Source organism: Piliocolobus tephrosceles, chromosome 17 (genome assembly GCF_002776525.5).
Source record: "Piliocolobus tephrosceles isolate RC106 chromosome 17, ASM277652v3, whole genome shotgun sequence".
In the NCBI taxonomy this organism is placed as follows: Eukaryota; Metazoa; Chordata; class Mammalia; order Primates; family Cercopithecidae; genus Piliocolobus; species Piliocolobus tephrosceles.
In genome coordinates this window covers 59,018,469-59,037,467 of record NC_045450.1, presented here as the reverse complement: position 1 = coordinate 59,037,467, position 18,999 = coordinate 59,018,469, and the positions used below count along the sequence as shown (strand labels likewise).

Below are 18,999 nucleotides of genomic sequence, written 5' to 3'. Positions count from 1 at the left end.
GGCGTGGTGGCTCAAGCCTGTAATCCCAGCACTTTGAGAGGCTGAGACGGGCGGATCACGAGGTCAGGAGATCGAGACCATCCTGGCTAACACCGTGAAACGCCGTCTCTACTAAAAAATACAAAAATCTAGCCAGGTGAGGTGTTGGGCGCCTGTGGTCCCAGCTACTCGGGAGGCTGAGGCAGGAGAATGGCGTGAACCTGGGAGGCAGAGCTTGCAGTGAGCTGAGATCCGGCCACTGCACTCCAGCCTGGGTGACAGAGCGAGACTCCGTCTCAAAAAAAAAAAAAAAAAAAAAAAATTCTTCTAAAGTACTGTACTGATATTTTATTAAGTGAGTGAGTCTTTTTCCTAAATGTTTTTGTTCTATCTGGTTTTGTGACTTTATGTTTATAAAATAGGCAACAAAATGTGTACCTCTGTTGTTACAAAAATTACCAAGGGGTCTTTTATATTTCACATGCAGTTTTTCACATGGTGGAAATCACACCATTTCCCAAAAGCTGGCAGGGTTGTGGTTGGAGGCGGCTGTGCCCCTCTCTGTGTCATTGCGGTGACACGAGGGGACCCTTCCCACGGTGCTGCTTTCTGTGCCGAGGGTCTGAATGTCACTGGATGACTTGGCAGTTCCTTTCTTTCTTAGGGCATGGATTTCATTGGTCGTGATGCCCTCCTGCTGCAGAAGCAGAATGGAGTGTATAAACGCCTCACCATGTTCATCCTGGACGACCATGACACAGACCTAGACCTTTGGCCTTGGTGGGGAGAGCCCATTTACCGGAATGGGCAGTACGTTGGCAAGACCACCAGCAGTGCCTACAGCTACAGCCTGGAGCGCCACGTTTGCTTGGGCTTTGTGCACAATTTTTCTGAGGACACAGGGGACGAGCAGGTGGTGACAGCGGATTTCATCAACCGGGGAGAGTATGAGATTGACATCGCGGGATACCGCTTCCAGGCCAAGGCCAAGCTCTACCCCGTCGCCTCCCTCTTCACCCAGAAGCGCCGAAAGGATGACATGGAGCTGAGTGACTTACATGGGAAGTGATGCCAGGGCAGCCTCACTTTCTCTCCATCATCTTGTCCTGGAGCGGGCGTCACCTTGGAGCTTTTCTTCCTTCTGCCTCCATTCCTCTTATGGAGCTTTTGCCTCCCGTCTCTCATCTCCTTGATATAATTTTGAACTTGACCTACTTTAAAAACTTCTGCTCTGCAACCTTCCTTGTCCTTCCACCTCCTCCTCCTAATATTCACTCTGGACTCTTTTTCCCTTCCCACCCCCACTCAGCTTTCATGGTGGCAGGAGGTGTGTCTGACGGGCAGGACAGAAACAAGCTCCACTGTGGACATGAGTGACAGTGACAGCTGCTTTCAAATTCTGCATCTCAAAGCAGAGCAAGCTGGGGTGGTGCAGGCCTCGGGGCACGAGTCCCTCTCCCTTGGGTTCCATTTTCTTGGAGCAGCCTATTAATTCTGCTGGGGTTGCCGTGTGTCGGATGCAGCTCGTTCTCCTGTTCCGCTGTGCTGTGAGCTGGCACTCGATACCTCTGGCAAGAGGATGATCATCTACCTCACTGATGAGAGGCGTCGCATGGATGTTCTCTGGTCTGTAGTGGAGATAAGCAGTTAACCGGGCACCACCCTCATCCTCCCTGCAGAAGCCGTTAGCAGACCTTTGGGCCAGGGCAGCCTCCCTATAATTTTCTTCATCTCTTGCTGATCTCTATAATAAGGTTGCTTTTTCTTTCTTAGTTGAGTAAGCAAGTATGCCACAGTGGTTGAAAGGGAAAAACCATGTTGCCTTGTGTGTTGCTTTTCCTAGTCAAAAGGGTCTGACCTCAGAATGTCCCCGCCGCAGTGACGCTGAGTGGTCTGCTGTGGAAACGATGCTGCTTTTCTCTCAGCTGTCCAAAGTTCAGCCGTCCCTCCCTCCTCTTCTCCCAGTGTGCCTGACTTTGTCAGGTCAGCCTCACCTGTCCCCATCACAGTTGGCCCATAAAGTCATGTTTCTATCCTTTTAGAACAGGGAGGGAAAGGGATCAGGTGTGTCATCCTGGGCCCTTCAGCCTTGCGGGCCGTGCTGAGTTCCAGAGAGCTGCCAGAATTCTGGGTTTGACTCTCCAGCACAGAGCAGAGCTCCGCAGAGGTGACCCACATAAGTCCACTGAGAGTTCTGTGTCCAAGGGGTGTACGTTGCATAAGGCTAGAGACTGCTTTTCTTCCTTTCACCGCAGGCTCTTTGTTTCCCTCCACCCACCCTTCCATATCCTCTGGAAGACGACGTGCGTGCCCAGGAGTGCCCTGCACTTTCAGGCAGTGTCTCTGTTTTCCCAAGGTGAAACTTAGATATCAGCAGTCCAGCCTCAACACTTCATTATCCCCTTGCATATCAACTGCCCTAATCTGACTTTTTTTAAGTACAAGCAAACTGCTATAAAACATTTTGGTTAGCTAAACTCTAACCTTTGGTGTATTGGTATCTTGGAAGCATTAGCTCTGTTAGGTCTATAAGTGTATTAAGGGAGATCCTTCCATTTCATTAGAGCAGCTTAAAATGCTCAGGTGTCTGCCTTCTCTGGTGTTTCTTTGGGATCTCTGTTTACCCACTTAGGCTGGCTCCTTCTAGACATTTCTTGCCATTTCCCCAACTAGACCACTCCTAGTGATTACTGACTTTAGTGTCCACCTTTTTGGATGGTTCTAGTTGGCTTATTAAAGGAGCATATGATGAGAATTCTGTTTGGGGGTCTAGTTGTCTTAGGGCAAGTGTGTACTTAACTAGCCGAGAGGTGCTGCCTCTAGGCAGCGAGGAGGAGCGGAAGAAAGGTGTTGCCGGCTAGAGGGTCGACCAGTGAACAGCAGCTGTGAATGTCTTGGGAGAGGAGGAACAGGCCCTCGGGCAGATGCAGGCATTACCAGCAGGGAGCAGACTTACCTCCGAAGATGGAGACAGGTGACTGGGAGCTGCAGGCCTCCCCTGCTCTTCCAGACACGTAGTGTTTGCACCCCTCCAAAGCCATCTTTGTAAAGGAAAATGTATTTGTAATTGAATCCAGAATTTAGTTACACATAGACATAACTCTTTAACCTTAACTTTGGCAATACATTTGTGCTTTAAGTGTTACATAGCAGTATCAGCACTTACCAGGATCCAAATCGAAAGAATAAAAGCTGTCTCTGTAGTTTAAAATTGAATAGTGCCATCATCACAGTATATTAGTCAAATAGAAGCTTCATCAGAAGTGTATCACACATAGAGTTTTAAGACTTGGATTCTCGCCCGGGCATGGTGGCTCACGCTTGTAATCCCAGCACTTTGGGAGGCCGAGGCAGGTGGATCACGAGGTCAGGAGATCAAGACCACGGTGAAACCCCGTCTCTTACTAAAAATACAAAAAATTAGCCGGGCGCAGTGGCGGGCACCTGTAGTCCCAGCTACTCAGGAGGCTGAGGCAGGAGAATGGCGTGAACCCAGGAGGCGGAGCTTGCAGTGAGCCGAGGTCAAGATCGCGCCACTGCACTCCAGCCTGGGCTAAGAGCAAGACTCTGTCTCAAAAAAAAAAAAAAAAAAGACTTGGATTCTCTTTTGCCCTTGTTTATCTGCAACTAATTACTAGAGATTGACATGTTTTTACTTAGCTGTCCTTTCTAAGAAGTCAGGAAATCTGATGCTGTGTCTGAAACTATGCACTGTTTGTTGAACTAGAACCAGAAGTCCTGGCCTCCTGTTAAATGACGTCTGTTTCCCTCTCCGAGCAACAGAGTGCTTGTCTTGCCAGGAGAGGAGGATGGAGGGGTGAGCACTCAGGCTGTCAGTTGAAACACCTTGAGGCCGGGCGCGGTGGCTCAAGCCTGTAATCCCAGCACTTTGGGAGGCCGAGACGGGCGGATCACGAGGTCAGGAGATCGAGACCATCCTGGCTAACACGGTGAAACCCCATCTCTACTAAAAAATACAAAAAACTAGCCGGGCGACGTGGCGGGCGCCTGTAGTCCCAGCTACTCGGGAGGCTGAGGCAGGAGAATGGCGTGAACCCGGGAGGCGGAGCTTGCAGTGAACTGAGATCCGGCCACTGCACTCCAGCCTGGGCGGCAGAGCCAGACTCCGTCTCAAAAAAAAAGAAACACCTTGTCCGTGAATAGGGTCATACTCCTAAGACTGACGGGGTGTTGATCTTCTAGGACATCACTTGTTTATTGAGTGCCCCAAATACAGATTTGTAGCACTTTAGAGTTCATCCTTGAAGTCTCTCCTGGTTCATTCAAATATAGGCTGTGTGAGTCTGGTGGTTTTCTGTAATTGGTCTAATGTGAGCTCTTTGAACAGACAGATCTGACAGTGAATGACTCTCCCCTGCTTCTGGCATAATTGCTTTGCCTCTGTCTAGTGTCCAAGCCTCTTAGCTGGTCAAGAGGAGAGGGCAGCATAACTTCCCGACCATCGGCGTCAGACGTCGGAGCATTCTGGACTCCTGAGAGACAGTGGCCTCTTGAGTGAACGGAGGGGCCAGTAGATGCCCCGATCCAGAGCTGTGGCTGCAAATCCAGCAGGAATAAGGAGGGACAACCACAGCGTCGTCATCTGTGTGTCATTTCCAAGGGTTTGCCTTGTGCCTCAGCTCATTCTGGGGAGCCTGTTTGTCTTCTCTCCCTAGAGATTTTAAGGATTCTGGACTCTTGTGAATGGGTGACTGGACTTGGCTTTATAGAGTTGGGTGATTTTTCTCTCTGCAATTACCTGTCATAGCATTTTGTGCTCACCACGGAGGACGGTCTCTGCCTTCTCTTGTCGGTGTATGCCATCTGAACCTAGGAACACAACGTGTGTTGGCATAAACAGATGGAGACCCAGGGTTGAGGGTTGCCAGTTTTCCGTGGGCCTTCCCCTCCCTTGAAATGCCCTTAGTTACCTCCCCTTCATTGTCAGACCATGTGTGACTTCTTTTCTTAGCACTGCCAGGGTCATTGACTTCCATCTAAGCTTGCAGCAGGAAGATGTTCCTCCTGTGATCGTTGGTACTGAAGCCAGAAAATCTCTCATTCAGGAACTCTGAGGAGCAAAAAGGGACAAACACTAACTGCTGAGCGGGGCCGTGTGATCTCCCTTCACCTTGCGTTGCTGTCACAGCACCTCGTATGAGGGCAGGACAGGCTCCAGCAGAGAGAACTGCACAATGACCACTGTATTTTTCACGCTCTTCCAGGGATCCCTGTCCCCCCACATTCAAGAGATCTCATTCAGGCCAGAGACACAGAGACCACATTGCCCGGTGATTAAACCCCGGTTTCACTCTGGCCCCAGGAGTAGAGGCTGGCCACTCCTGTTTGGTTCTCACTGGGAGGCACGCTGGCCCTGGATCGTCTCCTCATGCACAGCCGGAGTTTTACCTGTTTGCTTGCTTTCCTGGACTGCTGTTTCCAAGAAAGTAACTAAAGCGTATGAAAAGTAAACCTCCAGCTTCCACAGTATATTACCTGCCTTTGCATGTATTTGAAAGTTAGCCTCCTCCCTCGCCACCGTCTTGGTGGCAGTAGCGGTGCAAGAATGATGGGAGATTTCCAAGAGCTTTGAGTGCTTCGCTGAAGACAGGAAGCACTCAACCTGTAGCCTTCATTTCTGGTTCTGCTTCTCCTCTGGTGTAGGGACACATTTCCCGGCATTTGGCTTGAGTCTGCACCACTTTTTGAGAACCTGACATAGAAGGGAATCTTCTGTGACCCGCAGTCTCCATTTTGGCCCTAGAATACTGGCCTGGTGGAGGAATTTGCGTTGGCTTGCTTTCAGGGGTTAGTTACAAGGGTCAGTTTTATGTCTCTCTTGCTTCACCAGTGTGGTCAATCAGGGTCTTCTTTAACATCTAAGATAGGGGTTTTTGTTGGCCAGGCGTGTTCGCTCACTCCTGTAATCCCAGCACTTTGGGAGGCCCAGCAAGGTGGGAGAATCGCTTGAACCCAGGAGGCAGAGATTGCAGTGAGCCAAGATTGCACCACTGCACTCCAGCCTGGGTAACAGAGTGAGACTCTGTCTCAAAAAAAAAAAATTTCTAAGATAGAGGTTTGGTCAACAGTGGTTAATAATAAATAAGAACCTCCTGCCATTCTAATTTTCCTGCTGCACCCCATCCCCCAAACACCCATCACAAACATTGATATAAGCAGTATTAGCATAGTATAAAGAATGTTCACCTTGCACATGTCATTTCAGGCACATGGATTCAGGAGAAGCACAGCTGAGTGGAAGAAATGGTAGATGTGTGAGGCTTGCCCCAGGCCCTGTGTACACACAGTAAGTGGTGCCCATGGGTCTCTCTGTCAGCACCTCCTCCCCGCCACCACTTCGGGCCAACACTTCAAGGTGCTGAGTTGTAAGGCTCCCCCATTGTCAATACCGGGCTCGCCTTTGCAGCCCCGATCACTACCAGTACACTCTTTTCCAAGATAACTGAATATTTTTGTATGCCTTTGCCTGCCTTTGTCCATAAAACATCAAGAGTTGTTTGTGATTCTTGACTTCTCCGAGCAGAGTGTCTGCATCTCTTGGAGAGTTACACATTTCTTCATGGGCCATTTTTCTCATTCTTAGATGCACCTGTTTTTATCCTTTGCAAAACATCTTCTGCCTTCTTGTTTTCCTGTCAAAGACAGAAATTACAGGAGATAGGGAGGATTTTTTAGCATCTCTGTCAAAAGATCTATGTCAGAATTTCCTTTGCACACCAAGAACTGGAGCTTAGAGCCCCGCTATTCTCTAAGCCAGGTTCTAGTGCCTTACACTCCAGAATGTCAGATGGTGGGTGCAGATTGGAAGAAAGAGAAAAGTTCATCTCAGCGTGTGGGTTCCCATCCGCCCCACATAGCCTCTCCTTCCTCAGAACAATGGGCGTGGGCTAGAAAGCTCTTTCAGTGAAGGGTTTTCTAGCAGCTCAGTTAACACTTTACTCTCTGGTCAACACTTGGGATGTATAAAAATGCCATTGTAATTACTGTAGAGTCCTGTGACTCATCGTTTGTGTTTGTCAATGTGCAGTTCAGCTTAGCTCTTCTCTATTCCTGTGTAGTTACAATGTGGCCCTGAAGACATCCGAGGCACTTCAGTAAGTGGGATCTTTTCTAGAGATCCTTGGTGACTTTGGGTGCACAGGGTGACCGAGCATTTCTGCCCCTGTGAATGTGGCACTAACACTGTGCACTGTCTCCACCAAGCAAGGTTTCCACTGAGTTTCTTCTGACGTTACTAGGTTTGTAAATGAATAAACAGACATTTTAACTACTCTTGCACGGCTGCTTGTGAAATGTTCTTCATCTGTAGCGACTTAAATGTGTTTGCTACCAGAAAGCATAAACAGTGTGCAGAGGAGTGTGTGTGCCTCCCTGTGTTACCACAGTGTAAGGAAAGGTTTGTGAATGGGGGTAGGGAAGATGCAGGTGTTTATCTTACTCTCCCTGCAGCGCTGGAGTGACTGGGGGGAAAAGCTTCCCGCCTCCTCCTGAAGTTCCGACCGGCCATCTGCCTACGGCTGACCTCATAGGAGGAACTTGCCACCTGACGTTCCACGCGGGCACGTGTGTGCTCAGGTTTGTGTGGAAAGCAAGGGGGGTCGTGTTCTCACACTGTGGAAACAACACAGAGAAACAGCCAGTGCTCTCTTTCTACACCAGCTTCCATCCACACGTTAGTCGCTGGACTTGACCTGTTCAACTAATTTTTTTTTTTTTTTTTTTGAAACGGAGTCTTGCTTTGTTGCCCAGGCTGGAGTGCAGTGGTGCGATCTCGGCTCACTGCAACCCTCACTCCCAGGTTCAGGTGATTCTCCTGCCTCAGCCTCCAGAGTAACTGGGATGACAGGCACGTGCCACCATGCCCAGGTAATTTTTGTATTTTTGTAGAGACGGGGTGTTGCCATGTTGGCCAGGCTGGTCTCAAACTCCTGCCTCAAGTGATCCACCTGCCTTGGCCTCCCAAAGTGCTGGGATTACAGGCGTGAGCCACTGTGCCTGGCCCCAACTAATTTTTGAGTAGGTTTTTTTTTTTTTTTTTTTTAGTATTTGTACTTTGAGAATCTCATAGGTTCACATGTTTACAACGATCTCTTCATCTTGTCTTCTAAATCAGCCCCTTCTATTCCAGTTCAGGAATGGTCAACCACACCAGAAACCTGGGACTCGCCTGGTCTCCCCACTCGCCTCTCCCTCTGCCTCCTGCTTATCACCCAGCCTTACAGGGTCTGTCTCCTCAGTGCCTCTCCTCTGTTCGGACCTCTCTGTCCCTACCACCGCTGCTGTGGCAGAGAGGGTTGTCAGCCCCGACTTCAGGAAAAATCTCTTACTGATTTTCCTGCTTCTCATGTCATCCCCCTCCCACTGCAGGGTTGTCTTTATAAAACACGGCAGGTCACTTTACTCACTGCCTTGAAACCGTTGAGGGACTCCCCTTTGTCATGAGACAAAGCTCTCAGTCCTTACTTAGCCTGACCAACCAGGGTCTCCAGGGTGTGCCGGGCCACTCTGCCCCAGGGCTCCAGCCCGTGCTGCGTGTGATGCGGGGCCTGCAGCTGGGTGCATGCTCCCTGTCCACAGCTGGATCTCACCTCGAATCCTGCTCTCCAGTCACACTGAGAGGTTTCCCACTCCCATATTTGCTCACTAAAATGCATTCTGGCAGCCGTCCCCTGTGCTTGTGGAAAGTCCCGAATTGAGGGTCACGTGAACCCCCACTCTCCCAAGTTGTCCTGACAGAGCCCTCCTGTCTTTCATGTGATTGATTGGTTGAGATGGAGTTTCGTTCTTGTTGCCCAGGCTGCTGGAGTGCAGTGGCGGGATCTCAGCTCACCACAACCTCCGCCTCCCAGGTTCCAACAATTCTGCCTCAGGCTCCGGAGTAGCTGAGATTACAGGCATGCGCCACCATGCCTGGCTAATTTTGTATTTTTAGTAGAGATGAGGTTTCACCATATTGGTCATTGGTCAGGCTGGTCTCGAACTCCTGACCTCAGGTGATCCACCTACCTCAGCCTCACAAAGTGCTGGGATTACAGGCGTGAGCCACTGCGCCTGGCCCCTCCTGTCTTTCAAAAGCTCAGGGCAGGACCACCATCATCCCACAGTGGAGCCTTTGCTTCCCCAAGAGAATGGCCCCCTTTGGGGTCCTCACACACCTGTTTCTGATATGTCTTTATTTGGTTCTCTGCCCTGCTGGTTCTGTAAGTCTCGAATTGTCTGAGAAGAACTCAAATTCTCCCAAACTCCAACACCTCACGTTGTGTTTGGTATTTAACAGATAATTAAATGAATGGGCAAAAAGTGGAGGGCAAAATCATTAAAATGTCTTTTAAGATTTAAGGATTTTAGGCCGAGCGCAGTGGCTCACGCCTGTAATCTCAGCACTTTGGGAGGCCGAGGCAGGTGGATCACCTGAGATCGGGAATTCAAGACCATCCTGGCCAACATGGTGAAACCCGTCTCTACTAAAAATGCAAAATTAGCCAGGCATGGTGGTGCATACCTGTAATCCCAGCTGTGCGGGAGGCTGAGGCAGGAGAATCGCTTGAACCAGGGAGTCACAACTTGCAGTGAGCCGAGATCACACCATTGCACTTCAGCCTGGGCAACAAGAGCGAAGCTCTGTCTCAAAAAAAAAAAAAAAAAAAAAAAAGGGGGGGGGGGGATGTAAGGATTTTAAATGTTTGATTTTTTTTTTTTTCTTTTTTTTTTCTTTTTGAGACAGAATCTCGCTGTGTCACCAGGCTGGAGTGCAATGGCACGATCTTGGCTGACTGCAACCTCTGACTCCCTGGTTCAAGGGATTCTCCCACCTCAGCCTCCCAAGTAGCTGGGATTACAGGTACATGCCACCACGCCCAGCTAATTTTTTGTATTTTTAGTAGACATGGGGTTTCACCATGTTGGCCAGGATAGTCTCGATCTCATGACCTCATGATCTGCCCACCTCAGTCTCCCAAAGTGCTGGGATTACAGGCTTGACCCACCGCGCCCGGCCTTAGAAATTTTTTAAATGATTGTTTGCCAACTTTACAACAGGACGATGTTGTTGTTCGCTGGCCAGTAGGTGGCGCTGTGGCACGTGATTTGAGCCTCCTGGATTCACACAGCTGTTTACATGGAGAGCCCAGTGCCGGGACCATTAGCACCCCAGTCAGGCCATGCATCTCCCTCCCAAGGGTGCTCACCCAGTGTGGCCTCCATGTCACAGGGGGACTGAGATGAGGCTCCTTTAGTACACCCTCCCTTGAGAAGAGCAATGTGTGCTTACCCTCTAGTGGCTTGTTCTCATGAAATGCCCTGCAGTTAGGGACCTTCAGATGCTTAGATCTGAGGTGTCACCTGATTCAAGCCCCTCAGAATCCCAGATTGTTGGCCGGGCGCGGTGGCTCAAGCCTGTAATCCCAGCACTTTGGGAGGCCGAGACGGGCGGATCACGAGGTCAGGAGATCGAGACCATCCTGGCTAACACGGTGAAACCCCTCCAGTCCGGGCGACAGAGCAAGACTTTGCCTCAAAAAAAAAATACAAAAAACTAGCCGGGCGAGGTGGCGGGCGCCTGTAGTCCCAGCTACTGGGGAGGCTGAGGCAGGAGAATGGCATAAACCCAGGAGGCGGAGCTTGCAGTGAGCTGAGATCCGGCCACTGCACTCCAGCCTGGGCGACAGAGCGAGACTCCGCCTCAAAAAAAAAAAAAGAATCCCAGACTGTTGTGGTGGGTCAAGCGCATGGGGCTTTGGGTTTACTGGCCTGGGCCTGAATGCCAGCATTGCCTCTTCCTTGGTGTATGACCTTGGGTGGTTGCCTTTCCTAGGCCTCTGTTTACTTGTTTTAAAATGGACAGTGATGCCTACTTTATAGGGTTGTTATGAAACTCAACTAATGAATATAAAATACTTGACCCAGACTGTTACGGTGGTTCATGCCTGTAATCCCAACACTTTGGGAGGCCGAGGCAGAGGAAATGCTTGAGCCCAGGAGTTCAAGACCAGCCTGGGCAACTTAGGGAGACCCCATCTTTACCAAAAATCAAAAAATTAGCCAGGTAGAGTGGTGCGTGCCTGTAGTCCCAATTACCCAGGAGGCTGAGGTGAAGGGATTGCTTCAGCCCAGAAGTTCAAGACTGCAGTGAGCCGTGATCATGCCACTGCACTCCAGCCTGGATGACAGATCAAGGCCGTGTCTCAAAAAATATATTACTTGACCCATTGCAAGATCTTTCCATGCACGACAGCTGTTCTTCTATTACTCTTCCAGGATGAATTGCACAGCCTGCTCCCTTGGGTTTCCAGGTTGCAGGAGATGAGCAAAACTGAATGACCTCAGTAGGCCAAGAGCAAAGTACATGGGTCCAGACCTGGTGGCCAGTTGCTTGTGATGGGAGCTGGGCTGGAGTCCCGAAGTGCCACTAGTACTGACATCTTTTAACTATGTTCATTGTGACTTATTTATTTATAAAAGTAACCACTGCGCCTTGGTGTGGACTGAACTCTGAACTCCAGATACATGCAGTGAGTTAACCATGGTCTGGGGAGCTCTGTTTCCATGCCCAGGACATGCATCTGTGAGCATCATATGTGAGCAGATAGAGCCATGCCTCTGGTGATTTGAACGCCTGCGCTTTCCAGCTGCTTCAGGGCCCTGAACATCGATGGATGTTTGTACTTCATTCCCTTCTCAGCCCAGCTGGTCCCACTCTGCGACTGTGCTCTAGGCATTTCATCTCAATTGGGTGACATACTTGAATACAGCAATTATGAGAACAGCAACCTCAGAAGAACATCTGGCCTCCAGACCTCCCCAGCCTATTTACACAAGGTACCAACTTCTGTAAGCCTTGAAAAGCTAAGTCATCCGGGCTGGGCACAGTGGCACACTCCTGTAATCCCAGCATTCTTTGGAAGGCCGAGGCAGGCAGATCACTTGAGGTCAGGAGTTCAAGACCAGTCTGGCCAACATGGTGAAACCCCATCTGTACTAAAAATACAAAAATTAGCCGAGTATGGTAGTGCATGTCTATAATCCCAGCTACTTGAGAGGCTGAAGCAGGAGAATCGCTTGAACCCGGGAGGCGGAGGTTGCAGTGAGCCAAGACCACACCACTGCACTCCAGCCTGGGCAACAGATCCCTTGGTATAGATACAGGGAGCCTGGGTGGTCTCATCACAGCAGAACCTCAGCTCTTGGCATGTTCTTTCCTTTGTTACCAGCTTTTGAAACTGAAGTGTAGTAGAGTCATGAACCAGACTCTGAAACAGGAACCAGACAGAGAAACATTTTAAGAAGTAGCAGCTGACCAGGAGTTGGAGGTTGCAGTGAACTATGGTTGCACCTGTGAATAGCCACTGCACTCCAGCCTGGGCAACATAGTGAGACCCCTATCTTAAAAAAAAAAAAAAAAAAGGGCCAGGCATGGTGGCTCAAACCTGTAATACCAGCACTTTGGGAGGCCAAGGCAGGTGGATCACAAGGTCAGGAGATCAAGACCATCCTGGCTAACACAGTGAAACCCCGTCTCTACTAAAAATACAAAAAATTAGCCGGGTGTGATGGCGGGCGCCTGTAGTCCCAGCTACTCAGGAGGCTGAGGCAAGAGAATGGTGTGAACCCAGGAGGTGGAGCTTGCAGTGAGCCGAGATGGAGCCACTGCACTCCAGCCTGGGCGACAGAGCGAGACTCCATTTCAAAAAGAAGAAAAAGAAAATGGCCAGGCTGGGCGCGGTGGCTCAAGCCTGTAATCCCAGCACTTTGGGAGGCCGAGATGGGCGGATCACAAGGTCAGGAGATCGAGACCATCCTGGCGAACACAGTGAAATCCCGTCTCTACTAAAAATACAAAAAACTAGCCGGGCGAGGTGGCGGGCGCCTGTAGTCCCAGCTACTTGGGAGGCTGAGGCAGGAGAATGGCGGGAACCCGGGAGGCGGAGCTTGCAGTGAGCTGAGATCCGGCCACTGCACTCCAGCCTGGGCGACAGAGCAAGACTCCGCCTCAAAAAAAAAAAAAAATGGCCAGGCGCAGTGCCTCACAACTGTAATGTCAGTGCTTTGGGAGGCCAATGCAGGAGGATCACTTGAGCTCAGGAGTTTTAGACCAGCCTAGACAACATGGCAAGACCGTGTTTCTACCAAAAATACAAAAAATTAGCCGGGCATGCTATTGCTTGCCCATAGTCCCAACTACCTGGGAGGCTGAGGTGGGAGGATCACCTGAACCTCAGAGCTTTTTTTTTTTTTTCCAGACAGGGTCTCTTTCTGTCCCCCAGGGGGGTGAGAATGAGACCCTGTCTGGAAAAAAAAAAAAAGCAGCTGGGTATGGTGGCACGTGCCTGTAGTCCTACCTGCTCAGGAGGCTGAGGCATGAGGATGGCTTGAGCCCAGGAGTTCGAGGTTACTCTGAGCAATGATGGCGCCCTGCACTCCAGCCTGGGTGACAAAGCAAGACCCTCAAATAAAACAAAATAAATTGGCCATAAATATAAGAGTTTTTTTGTGTATTGTTCATTCTGTTCCCTTTATCTATATCTATCCTTTTTCCATATCTTATAGATGTGATTACTAGAAGTTTCATAGCAAGTTTTGAAATCAGGTAGTATACATTCTCCAGTTTTATTCTTTTTCAGATGTGCTTTGGTTATTCTAATTCCTTTGCGTTTCCATGCAAATTTTAAGATCCAATTTTAAGATCCAATTTGAGATGGATCTTGCTATATTGTCCAGGCTAGTCTCAAACTCCTGAGCTCAAGGGATCCTCCTGCCTCAGCCTCCCAAATAGCTGGGATTACAGGCACATGCCACCACACCTGGCCTCTCAATTGCTTTAAAATAAACATAACAACGAAAATCTTTTGGAAGTTTGATGGGCATTGCATTGAATTAATAGACAAATTTGGGGAGAATTACCATTCATCTATACGGTGAAATCTAACTCTACTAAAAATACAAAAATTGGCCAGGTGTGGTGACTCATGCCTATAATTTCAGCACTTTGAGATGTCAAGGTGTGCGGCTCACTTGAGGTCAGGAGTTCAAGACCTGTCTGGCCAACATGGTGAAACCCTGCCTCTACTAAAAATATAAAAATTAGCGGGGTGTGGTGGCAGGTGCCTGTGATCCAAGCTACTTGGGAGGCTGAGGCAGGATAAGCACTTAAACCCAGGAGGCGGAGGTTGCAGTAGGAAGAGATCACGCCACTGCACTCCAGCCTGGATGACAGAGCAAGACTCAGTCTCAAAAAACAAACAACAAAACAATATTGAGTCTTCTATTCCATGAATGTGAAATGTCTATGCATTTTTTTAGATCTTTAGTTTCTCTCAGCAATATTGTTTTACAGTTTTATATGTATGGATTTTTTTTTTTTTTTTTTTTTGAGAATGAGTCTCATTCTGTTGCCTAGTCTGCAATGCAGTGGCGCAATCTCGGCTCACTGTAACCTCCACCTCCCAGGTTCAAGCAATTCTCCTGCCTCAGCCTCCTGAGTAGAGTAGCTGGGATTACAGTTGCCCACCACCACACATGGCTAATTTTTTGTATTTTTAGTAGAGATGAGGTTTCACCATGTTGACCAGGCTGGTCTTGAAGTTCTGACCTCAAGCAATCCATCCGCCTCGGTCTCCCAAAGTGCTGGGATTACAGATGTCACCCTTTATTCTAGTAGGGTTTTTTTTTTTTAAACATTCCTTCGGATTTTCTACAGTAGAATTATGTCATCTGCAAATGAAGATAGTTTGATTTCTTTTCAGTACGGATGCCTTTAATGTCTTTTTGTTAACTTAACGCACACATTGCACATTCAATAGTACAATGTTTAGTGGGACAGGTGAGGAAAGACATCCTTGCCTCGTTTTGATCTTAGGGAGGAAAGTCTTTGGGCTCACTGTTAAGTGTGATATGAGCTGTACGGTTTTCATAAGGGCTGTATTCATTTGCTAGGGCTGCCGTACACGGTACCACACGCTGGGTGGCTTAAAAAACAGAATGTATTTTCTCAGGAGGCATAAAGGCCAAGATCAAGGTGCCAGTGGGTTGGTTTCCTCTGAGGATCTCTCTCCTTGGCTTGTCTACAGCTGCCTTCTCCCTGTGTCTTCACAGGACCTTCCCTCTGTGTGTCTCTTGTAACGGGACCAGTCAGGTTGGATCAGGACCCACCCCAATGACCTCATTTAACTTTAATTACCTCTTTAAAGACCCTATCTCTAAATACAGTGACACGGAGGTAATGGAGTTAGAACTTCAACATACTAATTTGGGGCTGGGTGTGGTGGCTCACGCCTGTAATCCCAGCAGATGGCTTGAACTTTGAGACCAGCCTGGGCAACATGGTGAAGCCCCATCTCTACTAAAAGTACAAAAATTACCTGGGTATAGTGGCGCACACCCACAGTCCAGCTACTCAGGAGGCTGAGGTAGGAAGATGGCTTGAGCCTGGGATGTGGGGGTCAAAGCCCCAGAAGCAGAGGTCACAGTGAACCGAAATTGTGCCACTGCACTCCCTCTTCTTCTTTTCTTGGGCAACAGAACCAGACTTCATCTCAAGAAAAATTAAAAAATTAAATAGACATGAATTTTTTTTTTTTTTTTTTTTTTTTTAGAATCTTATTCTGTTGTCCAGGTTGGAGTGCAGTGGTGTGATCTCAGCTCACTGCAACCTCTGTCTCCTGGGCTCAAGTGGTTCTCATACCTCAGCCTCCCAAGTAGCTGGGATTACAGGTGTGTGCCACCATACCCAGCTAAATTTTGTATTTTTAGTAGAGACAGGATTTCATCATGTTGGCCAGGCTGGCCTCAAACTCCTGACCTCAGGTGATCCGCCCACCTCGGCCTCCCAAAGTGCTGGGACTACAGTCATGAGCCACTGCACCTGGCCTAATTTTTTTTTTTTTTTTTTTTTTTTGAGACAGAATCTTGGTCTGTTACCCAGGCTGGTGTGTAGTGGCATGATCACAGTTCACTGCAGCCTTGACCTCCCCGGCTCAGGCTATCCTCCCACCTCAGCCTCCCAGGTAGTTGGGACTATGGACACATGCTACCACGCCCAGCTAATTTTTTGTATTTTTTTTTAGAGACAGGATTTCACCATGCTGCCCAGGCTGGTCTCAAACTCCTGAGCTCAAGCAGTCCACCCACCTTGGCCTCCCAAAGTGCTGGGATTATAGGTGTGAGCTACTATGCCTGGCCTGGACATGTAATTTTTAGAAGAAAATGTGGCCACAACTCTCCTAGAGGTGAATGGTTTTTTTGTTTGTTTGTTTGTTTTGTTTTGTTTTGTTTTTTGAGACAGAGTCTTGCTCTGTCGCCCAGGCTGGAGTGCAGTGGCCGGATCTCAGCTCACCGCAAGCTCCGCCTCCTGGGTTTACGCCATTCTCCTGCCTCAGCCTCCCGAGTAGCTGGGACTACAGGTGCCCGCCACCTCGCCCAGCTAGTTTTTTTTTTTTATATTTTTTTTGTAGAGACGGGGTTTCACTGTATTAGCCAGGATGGTCTCGATCTCCTGACCTCGTGATCCGCCCGTCTCGGCCTCCCAAAGTGCAGGGATTACAGGCTTGAGCCACCGCGCCCGGCCTTGTTTTGTTTTATTTTGTTTTTGGAGACCATCAACAAGATTTCAAGGCTTTAAAGAAAGGAGCTGCTTCAGGAAGAGACAAAATGACTTGACCGCTATAAGCTTCAAGTGCAGACTGGGCAAAGAGGTATCAGCTATGCATGAGCTGGAGAGGGGTGCGATAGATAGAGACACAGGTGATAAAGAAAATATAGCAAAATGTGAATCCTACAGTCTGGGTGGTGGATGTAAACCCTGTAATAGCCTCACCTGGGGAAAGTTGCCTTGCAAGAACGAGGCTGCCCATTCTCCAAACCCACCCCAGCCACCAAGCAGGCTGCAGTAAAAAGTCTGGGCCTGGGAGGAAGTACCATGGAAACCAAGTTGCGATGCCCTGGTTAGGGGCCCAGCAGAGGGGTCATCCTAGCTCTACACCATTGGATACTGAGTTTCAGGAGTGGGAGTGCCATCCTCAGGGTCACACAGCGTGTCAGTTCTAGCCTAGGCCTTCCAGCGTCTCATTAATCTTTTATCCACTCAGCTTCTCTTCTGGCTGATGAACCTTGCTCTCCTGGGACTTTGTTTTTGAGGGGTTGGGGGTGGGACAGAGTCTCGCTCTGTCGCCCAGGATGGAGTACAGTGGTGCCATCTTGGCTCACTGCAACCTCCGCCTCCCAGATTCAAGCAATTCTCCTGCCTCAGCCTCCCGAGTAGCTGGGACTACAGCTACACCACCCCGTCCAGCTAATTTTTGTATTTTTAGTAGAGACAGGGTTTCACCGTGTTGGCCGGGCTGGTCTCAAGCTCCTGACCTCAAGTGATCTGCTTGCCTTGGCCTCCCAAAGTTCTGGGATTACAGGCGTGAGCCACCGCGCCCGGCCTGGGACTCTTCTTGCAGTGAGCCAGGGTCATGGGGTCATTAAAAAGTTGCTCCCCCAATCCCCAAAATATATTTTTCTCCCACCTGTCCCAAGTGCCTGGCATCATACCATGTGGGTCAACTGGCCATGTTTGCCATGGAAGCCCAAGAGGAGGAAGTGGGTCTTTTATTACCTGGCACAGCAGAGCTGTGGAAAATGCACTGAGAAAGGTCAGGATGGGAACTAAAGCATTGGGAATGGGAAGGCAGAGACCTTGGATTAGCTGGGATGCTCCATGCCCTGGCTGAGTGACCTTGGACAAGCCCCTTAGACACACTGAGCTCATTTCCTTATCTCCACGATGGGCGTCCCACCTGCTACTGCACCGGATTCTTGTGGCAATAATTGAACTCACACATGCAAACAGGCTTTAGTTCAATAATTGAACTCACACATGCAAACAGGCTTTGTGAGCTCGATAAACACAGGTGGCTTGGCCAGGTGTGGTGGCTCATGCCTGTAACCCCAGCACTTTGGGAGGCCAAGGTGGGAAGATCGCTTGAGCCCAGGAGTTGGAGACCAGCCTGGACAACATGACGAAATCCTATCTCTACCAAAAAAAATTAAAAAATAAGCCAGGCATGGTGGCGCACACCTGGTCCCAGCTACTTGGGAGGCTGAGGTGGGAGGATCACTTGGGCCCAAGAGGTCAAGGCTGCAGTGAGCTGAGATTATAACACTCCAACCTGAGTGACAGAGTGAGACCGTCTAAAAAATAAAAATAAAAATACACCAAAAAACAGGTAACTATTAAGCATTGCTAGGACCTGCATGTGGTGACCCTGAGGGTGCTGGGTTTCTGTTTGAGGGAGAAGAAACTCCTGAGCCCTTAGGTATTGTGGGGGACACGCAGTTCCAGACTGCCTGCACGTCCTGTATCCGCTTTCCTGGCACCCATGATGATAGCCGCATTCCACTGGTGTTTCCCCAGGAAAGCCAACCCTACCTGCATCTCAGCGGAGCTTCCACGGAGTTGGAACCCTGCTCCGAGAGGGTGCGGGCTCAGGCCAGGGATCACACAAACTCCAGAAGGAGGACGTAGTTGGTTTGCAAGACTGTGACCTGGTTGAATAACCTTTGATCTGCCCCGAGAGGAATGTGGGCATTAGGCTGAGGCCCGTAGGACAGCCCTGTATTTTCTGAGAAACGTGGCCCACGGTGCAGATCTGCTCCAGCTCACTCTGGTGGGATCATGCCAACCTCGGCCGGGCCACGGAACATCGTGGCAAGGTGCTGCCCTCCTGCTACACCGCCTGTCTAGAAGCAGACTTGATCCGAGCAGGACTGGAGTCAGCCAAGGACATCACGTGCTCTAGTCCCCACCTGCCTTGACTCCTCCTGCCTCACTCCCCCATGGCTCATAGTCAACATGGGTGAAGGTGGTGGGCACCGGGGCTGGACCCAGCCCCCGACACTGCCCGGACAGACTTTCCTAAGGCACCGTTTTCCTAGCGCAGGTGCGGCCTCAGCCCACCCCTCTTCAGGCCCACAGATTGCACCTCTCTGGTGTGCGGTTACCTCTTGCCTATGTTTAATTCA

At 49.5% G+C, this 18,999-nt stretch overlaps 2 protein-coding genes and 1 long non-coding RNA gene across 8 annotated transcripts in view; 2 read left to right on the top strand and 1 right to left on the bottom strand.

The window, feature by feature from the left end:
* Positions 1–2,451, top strand: part of PDPR (pyruvate dehydrogenase phosphatase regulatory subunit) — a 48,741-nt gene extending 46,290 nt beyond the window's left edge. For 5 of the 6 annotated variants that reach the window (XM_023202427.1, XM_023202429.3, XM_023202431.2 and 2 more), the window contains one exon: positions 644–1,202. In XM_023202427.1, the coding sequence (XP_023058195.1) occupies positions 644–1,048 (405 nt within the window). In that variant the 3' untranslated portion in view covers positions 1,049–1,202. Of the gene's footprint in view, positions 1–643 lie in introns of all 6 variants that reach the window. The other variant, XM_023202428.1, reaches the window with a different exon arrangement.
* LOC111536147 lies at positions 499–18,717 on the bottom strand. The gene is made up of 3 exons (XR_002729658.2): positions 18,407–18,717; positions 2,936–3,020; positions 499–673 (listed from the first exon to the last, which is right to left on the bottom strand). It is a non-coding gene; the product is annotated as an uncharacterized LOC111536147 (long non-coding RNA).
* LOC111536145 (C-type lectin domain family 18 member A) overlaps positions 4,011–18,999 on the top strand; it is a 28,329-nt gene continuing 13,340 nt past the window's right edge. Inside the window, exons 1-2 of the mRNA XM_023202434.1 lie at positions 4,011–7,575; positions 11,257–11,817. The gene's annotated coding sequence lies outside the window, so the exon portion shown is untranslated. The remainder of the gene's footprint in view (positions 7,576–11,256; positions 11,818–18,999) is intronic.